A 23447-nucleotide genomic window follows, 5' to 3' on the forward strand; every position below is an offset into this window, starting at 1 on the left:
GCATTAAAGGTATAATGAAACTATATAAGACAACAAATAATAAATTGTGAAGAATATAACAATAAATGAAGAATATCCTTATTAAACAAAACTTTGACAAAAACAGAAAAAACTTTGAAGGACTAGAAAGATACTTTACTATCAGAAAGGGGGAGCAAAAGGCCAATAATCAAGAAAACATGATTAGCCTCACTGCTAATTAAAGAACTACACCTACAAATGAAAGACCAGCTTCTACTGCTTCAGTGAAGAGTAAAAACACCAGTGTCATTACAGATGTACACAGTGGTAGACAGGGTAAATCTGAGTGACTTTTCCAAGAGCAATTTGACAATCTGTACTAAGAGCCTTAAGAAAGAGCACACTGTCATCGGCAAATCTACTTCTAAAAAGTCATCTTAACAGAATAATGTTAGGCAAGTGTTTAAACCATAAGGTTCAGAGACATTTCTGAGACCAAAACACTAGAAAACCTCTTCAGCAATAGAGGACTAAGGTATAATGTAATCATATAGTAGAATAATATGCAGCCATAAAAAATTATGATGTAGGGGTGCCTGGGTGGCTCAGTCGTTAAGCATCTGACTTCCGCTCAGGTCAAGGTCCCAGGGTCCTGGGGTCGAGCCCTGAGTTGGGCTCCCTGCTCAGTGAGAAGCCTGTTTCTCCCTCTCCCACTCCCCCACTTGTGTTCCCTCTGTCGCTGTCTCTCTCTGTCAAATAAATAGATACATAATCTTAAAAAAAATTATGATGTAAAAAATGATGTGCTTGTATATTTATTTAATGACAAGAAAACATAAGCATAATATCTCATTAAGCAGAGAAAGCAAATTACAAAATAGCACATACAAACTGATCCAATTTTTGGGTTAAAAACAAACAAGACACCAAAACTTAAGTGATCATTTCCAAATTCAGTAAAGTCGCAGGATATAAAATCAATGTGTAGAAATGTGTTGCATTTCCGTACATCAACAATGAAGCAGCAGAAGAAGAAATCAAGAAATCAATCCCATATGCAAATGCACTGCAAACAAGATGATACCTAGGAATAAATCTAACTACAGAAGTAAAAGGTCTGTACTCTGAAAACTATAGAAACATTTATGAAAGAAACTGAAAAGGATACAAAGAAATGGAAAAGCATTCCATGCTCATGGATTAGGAAAACACACATAATTAAAATGTCTATACTAACCAAAGCAATCTATACATTTAATGCAACCCCTATCAAAATACCACAAGCATTTTTCAGAGTTAGAACGAACAATCCTAAAATTTGTATGTATCCACAAAAGACCCCAAAGAGTCAAAGCAATTCTGAAAAGGAAAAACAAAACTGGAGGTATCATGATTCCAGATTTCAAGCTATATTACAAACCTACTGTCATCAAGACAGTATGGTATTGGCACAAAAACAGTCACAACAGAAGAGAAAACCCAGTAATGACTCTCAACTCTAGGGTCAAATAATCTTCAACAGAGCATGAAAGAATATCCAATAGAAAAAAGTCTCTTAGGGGTCTGGGTGGCTCAGTTGGTTAAGCAACTGACTTTGGCTCAGGTCAAAGTCAACTCCCCTGGAGTCCGGGGATCAAAGTCAACTCCCCTGGAGTCCGGGGATCAAGTCCTGCATCGGACTCTCAGCTCCCCGGGGAGTCTGCATCTCCCTCTGACCTTTTCTCCTTTCATTCTCTCTTTATCTCTCTCTCTCTCTCTCAAATAAATAAAATCTTAAGAAAAAAGAAAAAAGACAGTCTCTTAAATCGTGTTGGGAAAACTGGACAGCATCATCCAGAAGAATGAAACTGGACCACTTTCCCACACCATACAGAAAAATAAATTAAAAATGGATCAAAGACCTTAATGTGAGACAGGAAATCATAAAAATCCTAGAGGGAAACGCAGGCAGAAATCTCTTTGATCTCTGCCATATCAACTTATTAGACATGTGGCCAAAGGCAAGGGAAACAAAAACAAAAATGAACTACTGGGACTTCTTCAAGATAAAGAGCTTCTGCACAACAAAAGAAACATTTAACAAAACTAAAAGGCAGCTTTCAGAATGTGATAGTTGCAAATGATGTATCTGATAAAGGGTTAGTATTCAAAATCTACAAAGATTTTGTAGTATTCAAAATCTACAAACCCGTGCTCGCTTCGGCAGCACATATACTAAAATCTACAAACCCCCCAAAAAACAAATAATCCAGTTAAGAAATGGGCAGAAGAGGGGCATCTGGGTGGCTGAGTTGGTTAAGCATCTGCCTTCCGATCAAGTCATGATCCCAAGGTCCTGGGATCGAACCACACATCAGCTCCCTGCTCAGCGGGGAGCCTGCTTCTCCCTCTCCCTCTGCCTGCCGCTACCCCTGCCTGTGCCCCCACTCCGGAAAATAAATAAACAAAAATCTTTAAAAATAAAAAAAGAAATGGGCACAAGACATGAAGAGACATTTTTCCAAAGAAGATATCCAGATGGCTAACAGACACAGGAAAAGTGCTCAACGTCACGCACCATCAGGAAAATACAAATCAAAACTATGATGAGATACCACCTGACACCTGACAGAATGGTTAAAATTAACAACACAAGAAACAATGGGTGTTGGCAAGGATGTGGAGAAAGGGGAACCCTCTTGCACTGTTGGTGGGAATGCAAATGGGTACAGCCACTCCAGAGCTGTTTGGAGGTTCCTCAAAAAGTTAAAAATAGAACTACTGTATGATCCAGCAATTGCACTACAAGGTATTTACCCAAACAATAAAAAATACAGATTTGAAGGGGTATATGCACCCTGATGTTTATAGCAGCATTATCAACAATAGCCAAATTGCCTATATGTCCATCAACTGATGAAAGGATAAAGATGCACAATGGAATATTATTCAGCCATCAAAAAGAATGAAATCCTGCAAACAATGTGGATGGAGCTAGAGTGTATTATGCTAAATGAAATAAGTCAGTTAGAGAAAGACAAATACCGTCTGATCTCACTCATTTGTGGAATTTAAACAAGAAAAAGATGAGCATTTGGGAAGGCAGAAAACAAAAAGGAGAAGAGGGAACCAAGCCATAAGTGACTTTTTTTTTTTTTTTAAGATTTTATTTATTTGACACAGAGACAGAGAGGGAGAAAGCACAAGCAGGGGGAGTGGCAGAAAGAGGGAGAAGCAGGCTTCCCCGCTAGGCAGGGAGCCCAATGCAGGGCTTGATCCCAGGACCCTGAGCCAAAGGCAGACACTTAACCAACTGAATCACAGATACCTGCTATAAATGACTCTTTTTTTTTTTTTCTAAAGATTTTATTTATTTATTTGACAGAGAGAGACACAGCAAGGGAGGGACACAAGCAGAGGGAGTTAGATAGGGAGAGGCAGTCTCCCCACAGAGCAGAGAGCCCAATGCAGGACTCAATCCCAGGACCCTGGAATTACAACTCGAGTTGAAGGCAGATGCTCAACATCTGAGCTGCCCAGGTGCCCCCATAAGTGACTCTTAATGCTGGAGAACAAACAAAGGGTTGATGGAGGGGATGGACTAGGTGGGTGATGGGTCTTAAACAGGGCGCTTGTGATGAGCACTGGGTATTGTATATTATTGATGAATCAGTGAATTCTACTCTAGAAACCAATACTGCACTATGTGTTAACTAATAACATTTTAAAAAAAAGTAATCATTTTTAGGAGGCAGGCTGTTTCACATGATTTTTCTTATTATTAATCTATATATTCTAAATTTTTAAAAAGAGTGTGTGCATATGTAGATAGATATGCATGTTGTATGTATATGTGTGATTTTTGGAAATATACCTAAAGAAAAAAATCCAAAATATGATTAAAATTGTTAACAAAAATATTTCTTTTGGAATTTATTCATATGTCCATTTCTGTTCTTACCTGGTCTTTTGTAGATATAGTCTTATTAAAAGCATCAGCAAGTTCATACCTCTGAAGTACCAGTAACAAGAACTTGTTGGGATCCATTAAAGATGCACCAATCTGTGAAAAAAATGCAGCATCACAGTTCTACATGTACTGAATGAAGAAACGTTTGTCTCTAGTAGGACTTCAGAAATAGTATACAGTCTGCAGAAGATAATGTAGTAGTCCCTTCCATTTTTAGTTTTAACAGTAAGAAAATTTTAAATAAAGTTAAAAATAATTATAATATCTTTTCTCATTATAAGGGATCTAAGAAGGAAAGTTAAGACATAAATATCAAAAGTGATTTCAATAGGTACCTGAAGCATAATGATATCTTTATCATACATTTCTTCTCTGCATTTAACATCTTGGTAATAAAATACCTATAAAATAAAAGGTAGAACAGAAGTTACAAGAATTATTTTATTTTAAACAGAATCCTCAACAAAAACTTTTTAAAAACTTTCTCAAAATGAAAAATTCCAAGAACTCCTTAGTGGGGGGGAAAATGTTAATCTCTGAATTATTTTAAGGGATTTGTGAGATTTTGAAAGAAATATGGCATGAAAATACTTCAGAGTTTAAAATGCTCTAAATCGGGGCACCTGGGTGGCTCAGTTGGTTTGGTTAAGCATCTGCCTTCACCTCAGGTCATGATCCCAGAGTCCTGGGACCGAATCCTGTATTGGGCTCCCTGCTCAGAGGAGAGCCTGCTTCTCTCCCTCTCCCCTTGCTCTTCCTCCCAGCTCATGCTCTCTCTCTCTCTGTCAGATAAATAACCAAAATGTTTAAAAGACAAAAAACAAAAAAACAAAAAAAAGAAGAAGAAGGGTGGTGGGTCCCCAAGTAAGGAAATCTTCAGAAAAGACCTATACTAATGGACAGGTTTCTACTGGCTTTCATTTAATCTATCTACTCAACAGGATAGAAAAACAAAAGTTTATATGGTTATCAGAACTTTCATTTCTGAGTTTCTATAAGAGAACAGGAAATAGTCAGCAAAATCTAGGGACACAAGGTAAAATCAAATAAAAGAAAGAACAATCAGAGAATGAACATACTCATAAATGTATACAGGACTTGCCATACCTGGCTAATGAGAGAGAGCCCATTTCTTCGCCACATCTCAGCAACAACCTGGGCAACCAATACCAGACAACGCAAAGGATATTCCACTAGTACCTCTACTTGAAAGTCCTCCTGAAACAGATGAGCAATTTTGTTATTTTTCAGAGGGCTTGGATGTGTCTCCAAGTTATGGCACTACACAATCCTCAGTTTTCTCATCTGTAAAATTGATGGACCTAAATGAGTAATTCGAAGTTCTTGTGATTCAGATTTCAATGTACTTACAGAGAGACATAAAAGGACTAAATTCAGTTAGGTTTCAAAATTTTTCTTCCTTCTCAACAACCAAAAGGTGTTTAGAAATAAGACATAAGTAAATCAATGCTTAAGAGTCACTTACAAAAGGCACAAATTCATGCAGTCTTGAAACAGCTCCCAGCCTGCTTAAACGCACATGAAGACCTAATGTTATTAAAAAAGAGAGAGAGAGAGAGAGAGGGAAAAATCAAAAAAGAATAAACCCAGTTAATTGTCTCATTAACTCCTCAAGTTTAGAATCTTATGAGATGGAAATATACATTTATTGAGTTTAGCAATGCAAACTTTTGATTTCTAATTTTGAAACACAGTAATATATTAATATTACTATTATATAATATCATATATTGTGCAAAGTGTGCTTATATATTATGTAAAAATAATATGCTGCCAAGATATTTTCTTATTCTGCTCTTAAATAAGCATAAAAAAACCTAATCATTTCTTTTTATAAAAACAGAAGTGACATAAAAATCATGTCAATTACACCATGTACAAAATTTAACTAAATTAATCAAAAAGCTACACACAGGAGCTAAAATTATAAAATTCTTAGAAGAAAACAGGGAAAAGGCTTTATACATTAGACTTAGCAATAATTTCGAAGAACACTATCAAAAGAGAAGAAAAGCAATGCACAGAATGAGAGAAAATATTTGTACATCATATATCTGATATCTATCTCCAACAACAAATAAATATGATTAAAAAACTACAGAGGACTTGAATAAACATTTCTCAAAGAAGATACAAACATGGCCAAAGGAAAGATGCTCAAGAGTCACTAATCATTGGGGAAATGCACATCAAAACTACAATGGGCTACACTTCATTCATTAGGAAGGCTATTTAAAAAAAAAAAAAATAGAAAATAAGAAGTGTTGGTGAAGATGTGGAAAAAAAAGAATCCTTGCGCACTGCCAATGGGAAGGTAAAACGATGCAGTTGCTATGAAAATGAGTATGGGGGTGCCTGGGTGGCTCAGTAGGTTAAAGCCTCTGCCTTTGGCTCAGGTCATGATCCCAGGGTCGGGGGATCAAGCCCACATCTGGCTCTCTGCTCAGCAGGGAGCCTGCTTCCTCCTCTCTCTCTGCCTACTTGTGATCTCTTTCAAATAAGTAAATAAAGTCTTTAAAAAAAAAGAAAAGAAAAGAAAATGAGTATGGAGTTTCCTCAAAAAATTAAGAAGTAGAATTACCTTATGAGCCAGCAATTCCACTTACAATACATACCACAAAGAACTGAAAATAAGGGCTCAAACAGATACTTTTACACCATATTCACAGTAACATTATTCACAACAGCCAAAAGGTGGAAGTAACCCAAACATCCATTTGTGGATGAATGCATAAACAAAACGTAGTGTATACACACACACACACACACACACACACACACTCACACACACTATGGAATATTATTCAGCCTCAAAAAGGAAGGAAATTTAAAAAGAAGGAAGGAAATTCTGATAATGCTATAATATGGATAAACTAAGGATATTGTAGTAAGTGAAATAAGCCATTTTTTTTAAGATTTTTTATTTATTCATTTGACAGACAGAGATCACAAGTAGGCAGAGAGGCAAGCAGAGAAAGAGGGGGCACAGGCTCCCCGCTGAGCAGAGAGCCTGATGAGGGGCTCGTTCCCATGACCCGAGCCAAAGGCAGAGGCTTAACCCACTGAACCACCGAGGCACCCAAAATAAGCCAGTTTTTAAAGGATATTGTATGATTTTAATTATGTATACCTAGAGTAGTCAAGTCCTAGAAATGGAAAGTAGAAATGTGACTGCCAGGAAGTACAGGGAATGGTCAGGATTGAGGCATTATATTGAATAGGTACCAAATTTCAGTGGGGAAAGATGAAAAAAATTCTGAACCTGGATGGTGGTGGTAACTACACAACAATGTGATGTACTTAATGCTACTGTATACACAGAGGAGAACAGAGTTGGGGGAAATCGGAGGGGGAGACAAAGCGTGAGAGACTATGGACTCTGAGAAACAAATGGGTTTTGGAGGGGAGGGGTATGGGGGGCTGGGTAAGGCTGGTGATGGGTATTATGGAGGGCACCTAATGCATGGAGCACTGGGTGTGGTGCATAAAACAATGAATTTTGGAACACTGAAAAAAATAAAAGAAAAAAGAAAAAAAATTTAAAAATGGTTAAAATGATGAACTTTGTATTATAGGTATATTTTACTACAATTAAAAATATATATGTAGGGGCCTCTGGCTGGCTCAGTCAGTAGAGCATGCAACTGTTTTTTGTTTTTGTTTTTTTTAAGATTTTATTTATTTTAGAGAGAGAAAGGCAAGCATAAGAGAGCAGGGGGCGGGGGAGGGAGAGGCAGAGGGGCAGTGAGAGAGCCAGGCAGAGAATATCAAGCAGACTTCCCACTGAGACCAACGAGCCTGCAGACCTGCTTAATCCCACAATGATGAGATCATGACATGAGCTGAAACCAAGAGTCAGACACTTAACTGACTGAGCCACACAGGCTCCCTGGGTATGTGACTCTTGATCTCAGGATTATGAGCTCAAGCCCCACATTGGGAGTAGAGCTTCATGACTTCCCAACTAACTAACTAAATTAGAAAGCTGCTATCGATATTATTTAAAAATAAATAAATAAATGCACTTAAATGAAGTTGTTTTAAAAAACCTGACAGGGCCAATTTACATGGAAATGCAAATCAAAGAATGATTAAATAAAATTTATGATTTCTTTCTTTAAGTGGTGAAAGAAACAATGACACAGACAGCACACTGGGTGTAATCAAGCAGAGAGGGTGTTAAAAATCGGTGTTAACCATACTTCAATTAAAAAAAAAAAACAATGAGAATTTAAAAATTTGAAACAACAATAAAACAAAAACAAACTATCAACAAGATTTTGCTATATTTAAGTCTGAGTGGAAGATGAGTTACCAAGTTAGTCCTTAAGTTTGTATTATAAGGATCCATTAGTTGATCCAGATAAAAAGGCCGAGGTTCACAAGCATCCTTAGATAGATGTTCTTTGAAGGACAGTGACAGTTCTTAACTGCAGTATCTGATCTGAGTATGTCTGTACATACTGAGCACAGAACAAAAACAGAAATAATTCTACTACCCTAAATATCTAAAAAACAAAGCTAATAGAAACCTGCAGAAAACAAACACTCACCAGCAAGAGTCCTAGAGAGTGGCAGATGTATGCTTACAAGATCTTCGGATACTCTGTAGGACTTAGTTTCCAGAGTATGACCACACAATTGTACTACTGTCTTGCTACTAGATATAAAACTTGTACTGCACCTCATCACAGCTTTGTGACATTCTTTATAAGCCACCAGTAAGAGCTCTTCCTAAAAGAAAAATAAAAATGCAAATAGATTAACAAGTTACTTTCCTATACCACTCAATAAATATAAGCACAAATAAATATAAATAAGCAAAATAATATAAAAAATAATATAAGCACAAAATTATTTTATGTACAGCAGGGACACTGCAGAGGATCTGCGAACTAGGTGGAAATATAAGACAAACAGACAGACACAGACACACACACATGCACTACTATCAAAGTAAAACATTTTAAGTACCATGTAAATGATACAAACAAATTAAGAGGGAGGAAAAAGAATTATAAACAACTGGGAAGACATATTTATGAAAGCATTTTTGGGTGGGGTCTAAAAATATATGCAGAATTTAAGTATGGGGAAAAGATGACAATAAGTGGCAGGAGAGGCGGTGGGGGGGAGAGAGAGGGGCAGGGAATCTCAAGCCGACTCCCCACTGAGCCTGGAGCCCTGCCTGCTCCCATGATCCTGAGATCATGCTCTTGCATGCTTGTCTCTTTCTCCTCCTACAATAAATATAATCTTTAAAAAAAAAAAAAAAGTCATGTGCTCTCCTGACTACTCTCTCTCTAAAATAAAATCCTGTGCTCACTTCGGCAGCACATATACTAAAATAAAATCTAAAAAAAAGTCGCATACTCTAATGACTGAGGTGACAGTGGCATCATAAGCAGAGATGGGGGTAAACAGAGAAAAAAGGGGAAGTCCAATTCCTGTTCAGTCACCATGGAAGAATAAAAAACTAGATAAATCAAAGGATTTATGGATGAAATTAATGAGCAGTTAAGCTGGAAATATGTCTTGGCAAGTATGTGAATGTATTGATTATGTCTTAAGTGTAATGATGTCAATACAATGCTTCAGAAAGAATTAATGAGTGTTACTGAAGATGACAGATTGGAGGGTAATGTTAGAAGACAAAAGAACCAAGAGGAAGATTACCAATAAGTCTAACTGTAAGGGGACAGGGTCTTAACTGAGGTGGGGGCAGTCAAGGCAAAAGAGAGAGAACACATAGGAAATAAGTTAGAATTATAAAATAAATTTAGGATAAGGAAAACTCAAATTGGGGATAGTATGCCAGGGAGAGAAGAGTCAAACTGACTTTTCAACACCATGTCTCTTACACTAATTTTATCCCAAAAAAGGGATTCTATGAGCAAGTAAATTAGGAATATTCCACGTAGAAATGAGTACATTGATTATTTAAAGGGTTTGAGAAGTTCAGTGGCATTTAAAAAAATCCTGTTTGAACTTGTTCAACCTAGCATTTCTCAATCTTATGTGAACACAGAACTTTTCCCCTGAAAAATCTGTTAACATCTAACACACAGAATGCAGTGGCTCTGAGATTTTTCTGTGTGGATGAATGTATGAATCACAGTGAACAAGGGAAGCCGAGAAGGGAAAGTGCAAGATGGAAGTAGAAAGAAATGATGACAAACCAATTTAATATATTTTGAATTTGAAATATCAGTATAAGATCTAAGCAAGAATATCTAGCACATAAACAGAAATGATATTATAGCTTAGGACAGTCATCTCTGCAGTTTTTTTTTTTTTAAGATTTTATTTATTTATTTGACAAAGAGAAAGAGAGATCACAAGAAGGCAAAGATGCAGGCAGAGGGGGAGGGGGAAGCAGGCTCCCTGCTGAGCAGAGCGCCCAATATGGGCCTCTATCCCAGGGCCCTGGGATCACGACCTGAGCTGAAGACAGAGGCTTAACCCCACTGAGCCACCCTGGCGCCCCTCATCTCTGCAGTTTTAACTGAGTGGTAGAAAGGAAAGACCTAAAACTAGAAGAAGAGAATATTGGGAATGTCTCGTTTAGTAGGCAGAAAGAATTGGGGCAGGGGGGAAGAAATCATTGAAGTCTTAACAAATCAATAACAGAAGTATTAGAATAAGTAGGTTTGTAAAAATCAGGGGGAAAGAAAGTTTCAAAAAGATTTAAGGTACTCAACAGGGGCGCTTGGGTGGCTCAGTTGGTTAAGTATCTGCCTTTGGCTCAGGGTCCTAGGATCCAGCACTGTGTGGGCCCCCTGCTCAGCGAGGAGTCTGCGTCTCCCTGTGCCCGTGCCCCAATCCCTGCTCGTACTCTCTCTCTCTCAAATTAATAAATAAAGTCTTGAAAGAAAAAAAAAAAAGATTAAGGTACTCAACAGAATACAATGACACACATTTGAAGGAAGATGGGGACTTGGAAAAGATTCTCTGAATTTGGTTACTACATAGATCCTTTGAAATTTTTTTCAAAAAGCAGTTCCAATCAATTGTTAAGCGCAGAAAGCAGACCCTAAAGAAGTTTCAGAAGCTAGAGTGACAAGATCAAATGTAGATGACTTCAGAAAGTTTGGTAAATGTCAAGATGAGCAATGCATACTTTGACCTCATCTTAAATTTAATTATGCATGCCCTCCATAGGTGAGGGCCGCCAAAAAATATGTGATATGGCTAGTTGCTGGACAATGTTTCCTGTCCTTATTGTTCTACAAAGCTACAGTGCTAGATTAAATCCTGTCATGCCTGTACAACTGCTACTCTGAACCTGTGATCAACTGCTCATGGTGAAGCAGAAGAAAGGAGGAAAAAAGAGAGTTCACAGTTCACAGGGGTAGCAGAGACAACTAAGGGGCTTTTATTCTTATTGATTTTAAGGAAAGAGGAGTCCTGTGTGTGTACAGGCAGATGAATGAAAGTGTGGGAAATAACAGAGGAGACAAATAAGCCAATTCTAGGAAGAAGTAGCTTAGGACCAAGAGCCTAGGTAGAGACCTCAGTTTTAGAAAGAAAGAGATGAAAAGAATAGGACCAAGTGTGAAGACACAAAGAAACTTAATGAATAGACTGTGTCATGTAAGAATAGAGAAACTTGAGAAATCAAAAGAATTTGATTCAGATAATGTCAGTTTTCTCAAAATAGAAATAAATGATGTCATCTAGGGAGGACTGTGTGTTTTAAGAGGGCTATGGTCTAAAATTATTGCATAAGGAAATATATTAGCTCTATATTTTGAAATTAATTTTCTTAATGGTTTAATATGCATAACAGAGCTCTTGACTGAACAAATATCCACCCTTTTCTACTACTGAAATAGTTTAAAATGTATGTGATCCTAATTTTCACACTAACATTGATGTCCAAGGAAATAAATGAATACATATATAAATAAATGTGTTTTGTCATATTGTTTAAATCCACTATTCCCAGATGTAATGAAACTACCATGGGGGACATTTTTAAATTAAGTATAAAAAACTGGATTCTTGGGATGCCTGGGTGGCTCAGTCCATTAAGCGGCTGCCTTCAGCTCAGGTCGTGATCCCAGCGTCTTGGGATCAAGTCCCGCATAGGGTTCCTTGCTCTGCAGGGAGCCTGCTTCTCCCTCTGCCTCTGCCTATTGCTCTGCTTGCCTGTATTCTCTCTCTGACAAATAAATAAATAAAATCTTTGGGGAAAAAAAACCAAAACTGGATTCTCTGAGGCACCTGGGTAGCTCAGTCAGTTAAGCCTCTGACTTGATTTTGGCTCAGGTCATGATCTCACGCTTGTGAGATCCAGGCTGGTGCTGGGCTCCATGCTCAGTGGGGAGACTGCTTGAGATTCTCAATCCTTCTCCCTCTGCCCCACCCCCTGCTCATGCTCTCTCTCTCTCTAAATAAACAGAATCTTTAAAAACAAATGAACAAAAACCAAACACTGGATTTTCCTTCTAAATTTAGTAAGACAGGTGGCTTAGTCGGTTAAGCATCTGCCTTCGGCTCAGGTCATGATCCCACGGTCCCTGGGATCAAGCCCTGCATGGGGTTCCCTATTCAGCGGGAAGCCAGCTTCTCCCTCTATCACTCCCCCGCTTGTATTCCCTCTCTTGCTGTCTCTCTCTCTAATAAATAAAAATCTTTTAAAAAACTCTTTTTTTGGAAAAATAAATTTAGTAAGAAAAATTCAAACACACAAGTAATAAAACTTTACCTCAAGCAAGTTGCTACATAAAACTTTACTACTGATAACCATTAGAGCACTTAAAAAGGCACTGATCCTACTAATAAATTTTACTTACATCACATGCACACCACTCTTGGAACATGAGTAAAATATTCTTTAATTGCATCTGTATAGCAATGGCAGCCTCCCAGTCAGGATCCACTTCTATGTGCTGCCCAACCTGTCTTCTGATTTCTTCCATTCCCTATAAGAAAAGAATGATTACTATATATGTATATAGTGGGCCCTCCTTCTTTGCTCCTCTACTGTCAAAATATAAAATTGTTAGGATTCATATTCATATATGCATAGCTTTCTTAACATGGCTATTATACAAGTTCAAATTGAGTTCAAATTCCAGCAGTCACTTTCTAGCTGCATGTGACTTTGGCTCAAATTATTTCTAGACTTCAATTCCCTTATATGGAAAATGAAAATAAGAGCAACTACCTTATAAGACTGCTATGATGCTCAGCAGAGATAATGCATGTAAAGTGGTTACTATCATATCACATAGTAAGCATTCAATAAACATTAAGGAGTAATTTAAAGTATTAAATAGTTAATAAACATTAACTAAAGCATACAAAATTATACCTATTAAAGATCTATTAAAGCGGGATCAGTGAGGCAGTATTTAAATTTAATTCTACTTTACCAGATACAGTCTTCCTCAAATAACAACCAATATTTGCTTAAAACAAAGAAAGACTGGGGCTAAATTTTTAAAAATAAATTTATTTTACTGATGTACAGAAGAACTATCATACCTGCATACAGGTAAGAATCTTCAAAAAAGACCGAAAACCTTCTAGAAACTGCATTCTTAATCTTTCTGTCCATGCTGTGGGCTTGCTGATTAGGATATACCTATAATTTCAAAATACAAAGAAATATTTCACTTTCCCAGTTCGAGATAATTTTAAAGTTATCAGAGCTATAGACAATGTTGATTCATCAACATTATGGATTCTAATTTCTTAAAATAATCAGAAGCTCTAGGCAGAGCTACAATTATACCAGCAAAATATGAAGGCTCTGTGAGAGGCAGTTATCAAAGTTAAGCCTGAATTCTCTACTCAGAAGTTGTTCTGCTTAAGCGAACCTTGGAAGCAACCTAGCCTATTACAGATAGACAGCCACAATACAGATTTTCTAGGTGCTAAAAATATGTGAATTTCCCCTTCTCCTTGTCATTAGAGATTTTTCTTTTCTATTTAGGTAAGGATATAGGAGAGAAGTTGTTAATAACCATCCAAAGACTGGGAAAACATTAAAGTTAACATCCAAACCAGCAACCCTAAAGTTTTAACATATGGTTAAGTATCTAGGGGTGTGCTGACTCTAAAGTATTCATTGTAGAGAATAACTATAGTAGGAAACACATAATACAAAATAAGATGTGATAAAACAATGAGGTGATTATGCACCACTTCCCTGGATTAAAAAAATAACTTAGCTACAAGAATATTTCACAGTAATAAGGGTCACAGTAAAGAGATTTTTCCTGTACAATATACCTAGGAATAATAAATACACTGATTTAACGCTGTTACTTTTAAGTAGAGCCATTTGGCATTTTTGTGCATTTTTTGCTTGTCTGTTTTGCATACATGTTAATTAATGCATAATTTGTGAAGCACACTGGATAAATGGTGATTCACTACTGAATTTACCTACCATCTCTGTACTGAAGTTGTGATAATGTAGTAATTTGCTGAACCTGAGATAAAGATTTATAGTCACATTTAAAAACTGAGGAATTTGAAAAGGTCTGGAAACTTCCCTTAGTAATATCAAGGATCCAATGCATAATTCCAGAGCTCTGTAAAACGGGTTTTTGTTTTTGTTTTTTTAAGATTTATTTAAGAGAGAAAGAGAAAGAGAGAGAGCAGGTCAGAATGCAGGGAGGCACAGAGGGAAAGGGAAAAAAGCAGGTTTCCCACTGAGCTTGGAGTCCAATGCTGGGCTCCATCTCATGAACCTGAGATCATGACCTGAGCCGAAATCAAAAGCCAGTCACTTCACTAACTAAGCACCCAGATGCCCCTGTCAAGTGTATTTTTAAGCAAACTGAACTATTTCTAGGTTAGTTTGGAAGCCTGTTTCCACCCCTCTATGCCCTAAATGGTCACTAAAAGAAGTAGACAAAATTAAGATTTTTCCCCACTGGGGACTAAAAATAATTAATTCAATACACCTTGGAGCTCTTCAATTTAAACAGTAAACTAAATGAAATGTGTTTTGTTTTAATATATTCTCAAAAGAATTTTCTGGAACTTATGATTTATTGAATACTTTTATATCACAACCCTTATAATCACCAATTCTAAAATAAATGGAAACTTAATTCCTTTTAAGTCCAACAATCCCAAAAGTGATCTATCATGTGATTCCAACTTTACTTTAAAAGGAAATTCTATTCTCTTCACCAAAATAACTTGAGCATCAATAACTTGGGTGTATGTATGAAAAAGGGAGTTAAAAAGAAACTCAGATCAACAAGATTATCTGAAACCATGTACAAATAGACTACATAAAAGGGAAGGAACAAAAGCACATAAGTGAGAGTGAGTGAAAGGCATGGTAGTTATGATGGAGATTCATTTAGTGACCCTAGAAACCCAAAGTTCCTGTAAAAGGCCCCTCTCAATACCTCCTTTGTTAACCAGGCTGTAACTCTATATAAGAAGCATTCAGTTAAAACATTTATTGACATGAGACAATAACAGTTCCTTGTACTTGCCATCATTATAAGGAGAATTCTAAATAACCAAAAGGATGCAAAGTCTATTTATAAAATGGAATACATAAGCACACTGTGATTAATAGGTACCCTTACCTTTTGACTTGAACAACTTACTTTAGATCACATATTACTGCATATACTCTTCCCAATTTGTCCTGGCTATAACCCTGGAAGTTAAATTTATTGTTCCTGTCTAAGTATTCAGGCAAAACTTCTAGCAGGGTTTCAGTAATGACAGAGATAACATTCTGCTCTTCAATAAGATGTCGAGCCTGCAGAGTATTTCAAGAATATTCTTTAGTATTAACTCGTGATAGTATGAACTTAATTTATTCATTCCTTTGGTTGGTCAGTGAGTCATTTTAAATGTTCCAAATAAATGCATCAAACACAGTCCTTAGTCTCACAGAACAGCAAATTCTGAGATGCTATTTTCTTTCTTTCCTTTTTAAAAAATTAACTTATAATGTATTATTTGCTTCAGGCGTACAGGTCTGTGAATCTTCAGTCTGACACAATTTATAGCACTCACTATAGCACATACCCTCCCCAATGTCTATCACCCAGCTACCCTATCCCTCCTCTCCCAACCCCCAGCAGCCCTCAGTTTGTTTCCTGAGATTAAGAGTCTCTTATGGTTTGTCTCCCTCCCCGGTCCCATCTTGTTTCATTTTTTTTCTCTGAGACATTATTTTCCAAAAGTGATAATTTCTTACTCCTCAGTAACACCTGTCTGGATACTCATCACACAGCCCATCACACAGGTTATCTACATAAATGTGCACCATCGGTAATCACATGATGAGCAAAATAGAACATAGATATACTTCATGACTTCTATCATATTACTATCTATTCTATTCTATTACTATTATTATCTCTCTTTCACTCCTTTTTTTTTTTTTTTAAAGATTTTATTTATTTATTTGTAAGAGAGAGAGCGAGAGCGAGCACAGGCAGACAGAGTGGAAGGCAGAGTCAGAGGGAGAAGCAGGTTCCCTGCAGAGCAAGGAGCCCGATGTGGGACTCGATCCCAGGACGCTGGGATCATGACCTGAGCCGAAGACAGCTGCTTAACCAACTGAGCCACCCAGGCGTCCCTCTCTTTCACTCCTAATCCACTGTCTCTTCTCCACCCTTTTCTCTCACCTTTGACATGGGAAAGTAAGAATAGTTAACCAAACTATCGAGAAGTAGTAGTATTTAAAAAAAAAAGCAGAATTCTCCACTCTCTTCCCAGGCCTATACAGTACCTTATCAGTACTATTTCATGCAAATGCTTCAGAGTACTCTCTCCTTCTGCTTTATCTTAATCTATACCCCTGCCTCCAAACAATAACTACAGAATAAAAGAACAGCAAAAAAAAGTAATATGGATATTGAAAAGACACAGCTCTCATTAGTGTAGAATTTGAGAAACCAGTTCTGGACTTCACCAGCAGAGATCAGGACCACTTGACAACAGTCATGCCAGCACTCCCACTCCAAAGCTATCTTGTCCTTGGTACCCATTAACGTATAGTTCACATGCAAATACTACTGAAGTATTCAATTTTCCAAATGAAATTAGCCCAATATACTCCTCCGACATTATTTTAATTTGATTCACTACTAGGCAAATTCTTAAAAAGCAAAACAGGTTTTACTTGGAAAGGTTGCAAAGAAATGATCAATACATACCAGAGTAGGAACAGTAAACATCTGAACTGAGAGTGCAGTTACCGAGATACTTCTGTCATGATCATCACTGATATACTCTTTCTGCAGCTGTTTATAATACTGAAAGACAGAATAGTAAGTGGAGAATCAATGATAAATTGTTGAAAACTTTCAGAATCCCAATTTTAATAGGTGCTGCAGATTTGTTTCTACACATATGATGGAAAGTAATGTAATTCTTATTTCTTTTTTTTTTAAATATGTATTTTTTAAGTAATCTCTACACCCAACATGGGGCTTCAACTTACAGCCCCAAGATCAAGAGTTGCCTGGTCCACTGACTGAGCCAGCGAGGTGCCCCTATAATTCCTATTTCTAAAGAGAAGACAGTATGGTGAACAAAAATATATTAGAGAATAACAAACAAAAGACCAAATATGAACTCAGCTACCCAATCTAGCAGAGTTGTATGTGAAAACTATAAAAAGACCAAAAAAACCACACACACATCTAAGAGTCATAGCAGACTGTGGTAGTGCCGTATATCCTTTCTCTAAACAGAACCTGAGACAATCTTTAGCAGATACTATTGCAGTGGTATAGGGCAGAGGCAATATTCGAAGTACCTAAAAACTGATAGGACCCAGAAAACCAACCAATTGGATTCAATCCAACCTTAGACAGAATGGATGCTGGCTGCAAATAACTTCTTCTTCTTTTTTTTTTTTTTTTTTTTTTTTAAAGATTTCATTTATTTATTTGACAGACAGAGATCAAAAGTAGGCAGAGAGGCAGGCAGAGAGAGAGGAGGAAGCAGGCTCCCCGCTGAGCAGAGAGCCCGATGTGGGACTCGATCCCAGGACCCTGAGATCATGACCTGAGCCGAAGGCAGCGGCTTAACCCACTGAGCCACCCAGGCGCCCCTGCAAATAACTTCTTAACTATACTGGTGCAGCTGGTTAAATATACTGGTTCAGCTTAACTATACCAGCTGAAAATCAACCTGATATAGTGGGAAACAAAAATAATAATACATCCAGTCATGTATCAAGCACAGTGTTAGATCCTTGACCTACATATTTAATTTTATCCACTAGAATTCCTACAAAGAAGTAATCATGATATTAAAAAAAAAATCCAATTTAAGTAAGGAGAAGAACTTTTGTAGAAGAAAAAAATGATTCATTTCAGATCACAGATATGGTCCAATATTCTAAGAATTTTAGAAAAATAGAGTTAAATAGCTTGAGCTGTTACTATCTTTCAAGAAACTAAATGTGTTACTTTTAACACTCTACTTGTAAAATCCAGAGAGTGTGGTATCTTGTTCCATAGTACCATTATTTCATTCTCTGCTTTCCATTCCATCCTGGATCCTACCTCTGACCAGTTTTAATTTTATAGAATTGTCTGTAACTCAAAATCAGAGGAAACCAACAATTACTTATTGGATACCTTTTTAACTTCTTTTATTTTATATATATATAAATATAAATAAATATAAATATAAATACACACACCCACACACACATAAAAATTTTTTTTTCTTAAATAGTCTCCACACCCAATGTGGGGCTTGAACTCACATCCCTGATATCAAGAGTCACATGGTCTACTGACTGAACTAGCCAGGCACCCCTTGGATACCTCTGTACAAGGCAAAGTGAAAGATTCAAAAAGTCCTTGCAATCTAACTTGAGAGATAGATCCCACCCCTTGCAAAATACATATATATAAAAATATAAGAGATAGACAACAGATCAATAAAACCATATTAAAAGGCTGTATGTTTTCATTACGTTTTAGCCTCCATTAAGTATAATTCTTGCTCATCTAATTTCTGCCTTCCTTTAGCATGCATACCTGTTCCTTTCCTTGCTATACCTTTCAACTAGTCACTTCTACTCATTATTATTTTATTTGTTATAAAACAGACAAATGATTAGGAAGAATAAATGCACATGTGAATGTGATAACTTCCTATTGCTCTGTCCAGGCAAATAATAGGTCATTTTCCACCTATCTCCACTCTGAGACTACTGCTTCCATACTCCCAAATGTGAAAAATAAATGGACTTTTGACAAAAAAATAAACCACAAAGTTAAATTCTTGATTCATAATTGTCTTTGTTTCTACAGCTTCATTTCCAAAATGGTTTTCTTTTTCTATTATTGATACCTATTTATAAAGAGTAATTACCTTCACAAATTCCATAGCAAAGAATTTTTTGTACTCCATCTCCATAAAAAAACTACTGAAGATCAATTCGTGAAGAATCTTACGGGCACCTACAGATCATTTTGGGGGGAAGTGGAAGAATAACACAAAGGCAAATAAAAAAATTCCAGCTATTAGAAGTGTTAGAATATTATAGAAATATTTCACATATTAATAGACCTCAAGGACCCAAATATGAGTAGCATTTAATCCATTAATAATAGCAAGAATTTAAAATACATATATGCCTTTTCCCTGTTTCTGCCCCTCTACTTTGCTTTACTTCACTTTACCTTGTCCAAACTTTCTCCACTCCTTTTTACTCTATTTTACTCAAAATTACGCTTACTCTGTGTCTTCCCTTTTCCATTCACTTTAGCTTTTTTCTCATCTTTCGCTTTTTGTTCTGCATTTGGATTTTTTTAAATAAATTTTTTATAAACATATATTATTAGCCCCAGGGGTACGTACGGGTCTGTGCATCGCCAGGTTTACACACTTCACAGCATTCACCATAGCACATTGCATTGGGATTTTTAAAGTTTTTAAAATTTTTTTATTTATTTGACACAGAGATACAGAGTACAAGTAGGCAGAGCAGGAGGCAGAGGGAGAGGGAGAAACATCCTCGCTGAGCAGGGAGCCCAATGTGGGGCTCGATCCCAGGACTCTGGGATCACAACCTGAGCTGAAGGCAAATGTTTAATGACTGAGCCACCCAGACACTTCTGCATTTGGATTTTTTTTTTAAGATTTTATTTATTCATTTGATCGAGATTACAAGTAGTCAGAGAGGCAGGCAGAGAGAGAGAGAGAGAGGAGAAAGCAGGCTCCCCGCTGAGCAGAGAGCCCGATGCAGGGCTCAACCCCAGGACCTTGAGACCATGACCTGAGCTGAAGGCAGAGGCTTTAACCCACTGAGCCACCCAGGCGCCCCTACATTTGGATTTTTAAAATAAAAATTAACATACCTTTAATAATGTCATTACTATATGAATATATACATACTCTTTTTACTGGTCCTGACTAAACAAAAAGACACTATAATTAAAAGATAGTAGCCCTGGGTTTTAACACAGAAGAATACATATTGATTGGTTAGCTTTTTCTTAAAATACAGTAGCTCATCAATCAAGATCACTGTTTTAATAAACAAAAAAGATTATAGCTCCAATTTAAGGTCAAGCTTCATGGCAAGCATCATAACAAAGATCTACCTACCTTTATAAAGCTTTGCATCCCAAAGCATTAACCTGCTTATAAGACAGGGATTCTCAGAGCCAGGTTCTTCTCTAAGGCATGCTTGGCAAAAGATCTGTCTAAAGTCACCTACAAACAAAAGAACTCAGATAATTTTTATTCTCACAATATTCCTCCCAAAAGTATGTTTGCTACAATAACATGTGAAAAAACTAACAATCTTCCCAGTTTGATATCAAGAATAATTCTGTCAATATCAAAGAATCAAAAGCCAATAAAATATTATTTGGAGCATTTGAGATGCAATTCTGAAAATTAATCAAAATGTATAAACCAAAAATGAAAAAGAAATTTGTTTTATACTCAATGATATTTTCAAATTCGTGGCTATTTCAAAAACCAGTATTTTATGAGAAATAAGAAAAACAGGCAATATGCTTACTTGAATAGCTCATAATTTTGTTCATCCAGGAGCCAAGACGCAAAGCAAATTTCTGATGAGCCATAACCTCAGAGTGTAATACTTCTACATGAAGTGGATGTTGAGAGACATTTTCTGAATGGCTCTATAAGTGAAAGGAATAATAAAAACAAAACACTAGTTTTAAAATTTGTTTTAACTAGGTAATCTATTCTTCAAAAAAATCTTATGTAACACTTACAGCTTCAAATCTCTGGGTCTAAATGGCCCAATCCTACCTTTACATAGGATGCCAAACCACTTCAACAATGTAATTGTTCTACTTCGGCTCTTGTAATGTGAATTCCTCTTATAATTCTCTTTCAACCCGAATTTAGAAAATTACCTTTATATCTTCCTTTGCTTCCTGGCAAGCAGCAAAAGCACCTGCTTTGACAGCTCGACGACCCTAATTATAAACAGACATGAGAATTAAGTAGTAGACTGACAATCCCAATCAATAAGTAATATGTAGTCCAAAGGCCTACTGAGCTTTTAATCATTCGTCAACTGCCTAAAAGTCCTAAGATGGGCAATACCTGGAAGATAAAAATAAATGTTTAACACCTTTATGAAGCTTCAGAACTTTTGATACTGCTAGTAGAGAATATACTTGAGGATGCTGGATTTCCTGCTTGGTAAGAATGTCAGTCCTTCATTTGCTATAGTGTATTCTATTTCTATTCAATAATAATAATTTATGTTTTTACTAAACTCCTGGTACATGTTTTAAATACTTTTCATGCAAGTGTCTGGGTCTTTCAGTCGGGTAAGCATCTGCCTTCAGCTCAGGTCATGATCCCAGGGTCCTGGGATTGAGCCTCGTGTCAGGTTCCCTGCTCAGGCGAAACTGCTTCTCTCTATCCCTCTGACTGCCGTTCTCCTTGCTTGTGCTCTCTCACCCTCTCTCTCTGTCAAATAAATAAAATCTTTAAAAAAAAAATAAGTAAGTAAATACTTGCTATGAATGAAATTTACAAGTTCCACAACATGTGTTCCACAATACACTTGGCATCCACCAGTGGATGACAGGTATGACCAGGATATTGATTCCTCAAGCCCTAGGATCACTACACTGATTACTAATGCCATGCTGCTTCTTCCACTATATTACACTCCTCTCAAGGACAAGGATTAAGTTAATATTGTCTCTATATACTTGAAGAGCACAGTTTGCTTTGGACAGATTTTTTTTTTAAAGATTTTATTTATTTATTTGACAGACAGAGATCACAAATAGGCAGAGAGGCAGGCAGAGAGAGAGGAGGAAGCAGGCTCCCCACTGAGCAGAGAGCCCGATGCGGGGCTCGATCCCAGGACTCTAGGATCATGACCTGAGCCAAAGGCAGAGGCTTTAACCCACTGAGCCACCCAGGCGCCCCTGGAAAGATATTTTTTCAAAAGCTAAACCACAGAACCAGTATTATACTAAAAGCAGCTATAACAAATAATGTTAAAAATGTCAAAATTGATGCATTTATTCATACACTCAATAATTACAGAATACTATTTTAATAAATAATTATATAAACTGACTGAAGCTGACATTCTTAACTACTTTTCACCAAATAGTCAGTAACTTTCCAATTATTTAGAATAAAAGAAGAAAGCTAATAGTTTATCTACAATTACGATATACAGAAAAATCAAATTTTACCAATTAACCTAGGATATAAGGAATAAAAGAAGAGTATGATTGTTCCTAACACATTGTATTACTAAAGAGCACTTGGCAAGGGCTCAGTCAACACCTGACTCCCAGGAAGCTGATGTAAGGGAGCATAAGAATTCAAACGAAGCCCACAAACCTCTTTGTCTATGGCAGTGGTGTGCAGCTGGGCCTCTGCGAGTTCACAGTCAAGAGCTCTTTGTAGACTGTATATGACATGGTCATATGAATGGTGTTCATCATTGAAAAGGACACAGTAGTATCTCTCATTTTTCTCCCTGTTTAAAAAAAAAAAGATGGATACTCAGATACTAAAACAAATAAAGAAAAATGTGAAAAATAGACTAAAATAATATGTAATATCTGTACCAAAGCACCACCATGTAGTTTTTTGTGTATGAGAAAGTACCACAGCAACACTGATAAATAAAGTTATTTTAAGTGTTACAGTGTCATGAAACTTTAAAAACCCTGATAAAAGTATTACCATTTCATCTTTTTATTAATGTAATCAATGCTCTGTAATCAGAAAGCTCTGTAATCAGAGCTTTCTCAATGTAAATTATTACTTTAGTGGCAATATGTGTTTTTTTGTAAAAATTTTATTGGTTTATTTGTCAGAAAGAGGGAGAGAGAGAGCAAAAGCAGGGAGAATGGCAGACAGAGAAATCCTGGGATCATAACCTGAACTGAAGGCAGATGCTTAACCAACTGAGCCACCTAGGAGTCCCTGGCAATGTTTTTAACACTGTTCTTAACTCTTGCTAATCTCTTACTGCACAAAGGGAGACAGCCCTGGGCTCAGGACCTTCAGGTAGGCAATGATAAATGTAAGATTT

General features: G+C 36.7%; 1 protein-coding gene across 4 annotated transcripts in view; it reads right to left on the minus strand.

Annotated features, from left to right (window-relative positions):
• Positions 1-23447, minus strand: part of UBR1 (ubiquitin protein ligase E3 component n-recognin 1) — a 139517-nt gene that overhangs the window by 70071 nt on the left and 45999 nt on the right. For all 4 annotated transcript variants that reach the window (XM_032343464.1, XM_032343463.1, XM_032343465.1 and 1 more), the window contains exons 6-19: positions 22748-22886; positions 21286-21348; positions 20922-21045; positions 20501-20608; positions 19262-19350; positions 17083-17181; positions 15517-15674; positions 13424-13523; positions 12730-12858; positions 8485-8665; positions 5397-5458; positions 5018-5128; positions 4246-4311; positions 3902-4003 (exon numbers count right to left, since the gene is read on the minus strand). In XM_032343464.1, the coding sequence (XP_032199355.1) occupies positions 3902-4003; positions 4246-4311; positions 5018-5128; positions 5397-5458; positions 8485-8665; positions 12730-12858; positions 13424-13523; positions 15517-15674; positions 17083-17181; positions 19262-19350; positions 20501-20608; positions 20922-21045; positions 21286-21348; positions 22748-22886 (1531 nt within the window). The remainder of the gene's footprint in view (positions 1-3901; positions 4004-4245; positions 4312-5017; positions 5129-5396; positions 5459-8484; positions 8666-12729; positions 12859-13423; positions 13524-15516; positions 15675-17082; positions 17182-19261; positions 19351-20500; positions 20609-20921; positions 21046-21285; positions 21349-22747; positions 22887-23447) is intronic.

The sequence above is a fragment of the Mustela erminea genome, chromosome 5 (genome assembly GCF_009829155.1).
Source record: "Mustela erminea isolate mMusErm1 chromosome 5, mMusErm1.Pri, whole genome shotgun sequence".
NCBI classification, from domain to species: Eukaryota; Metazoa; Chordata; class Mammalia; order Carnivora; family Mustelidae; genus Mustela; species Mustela erminea.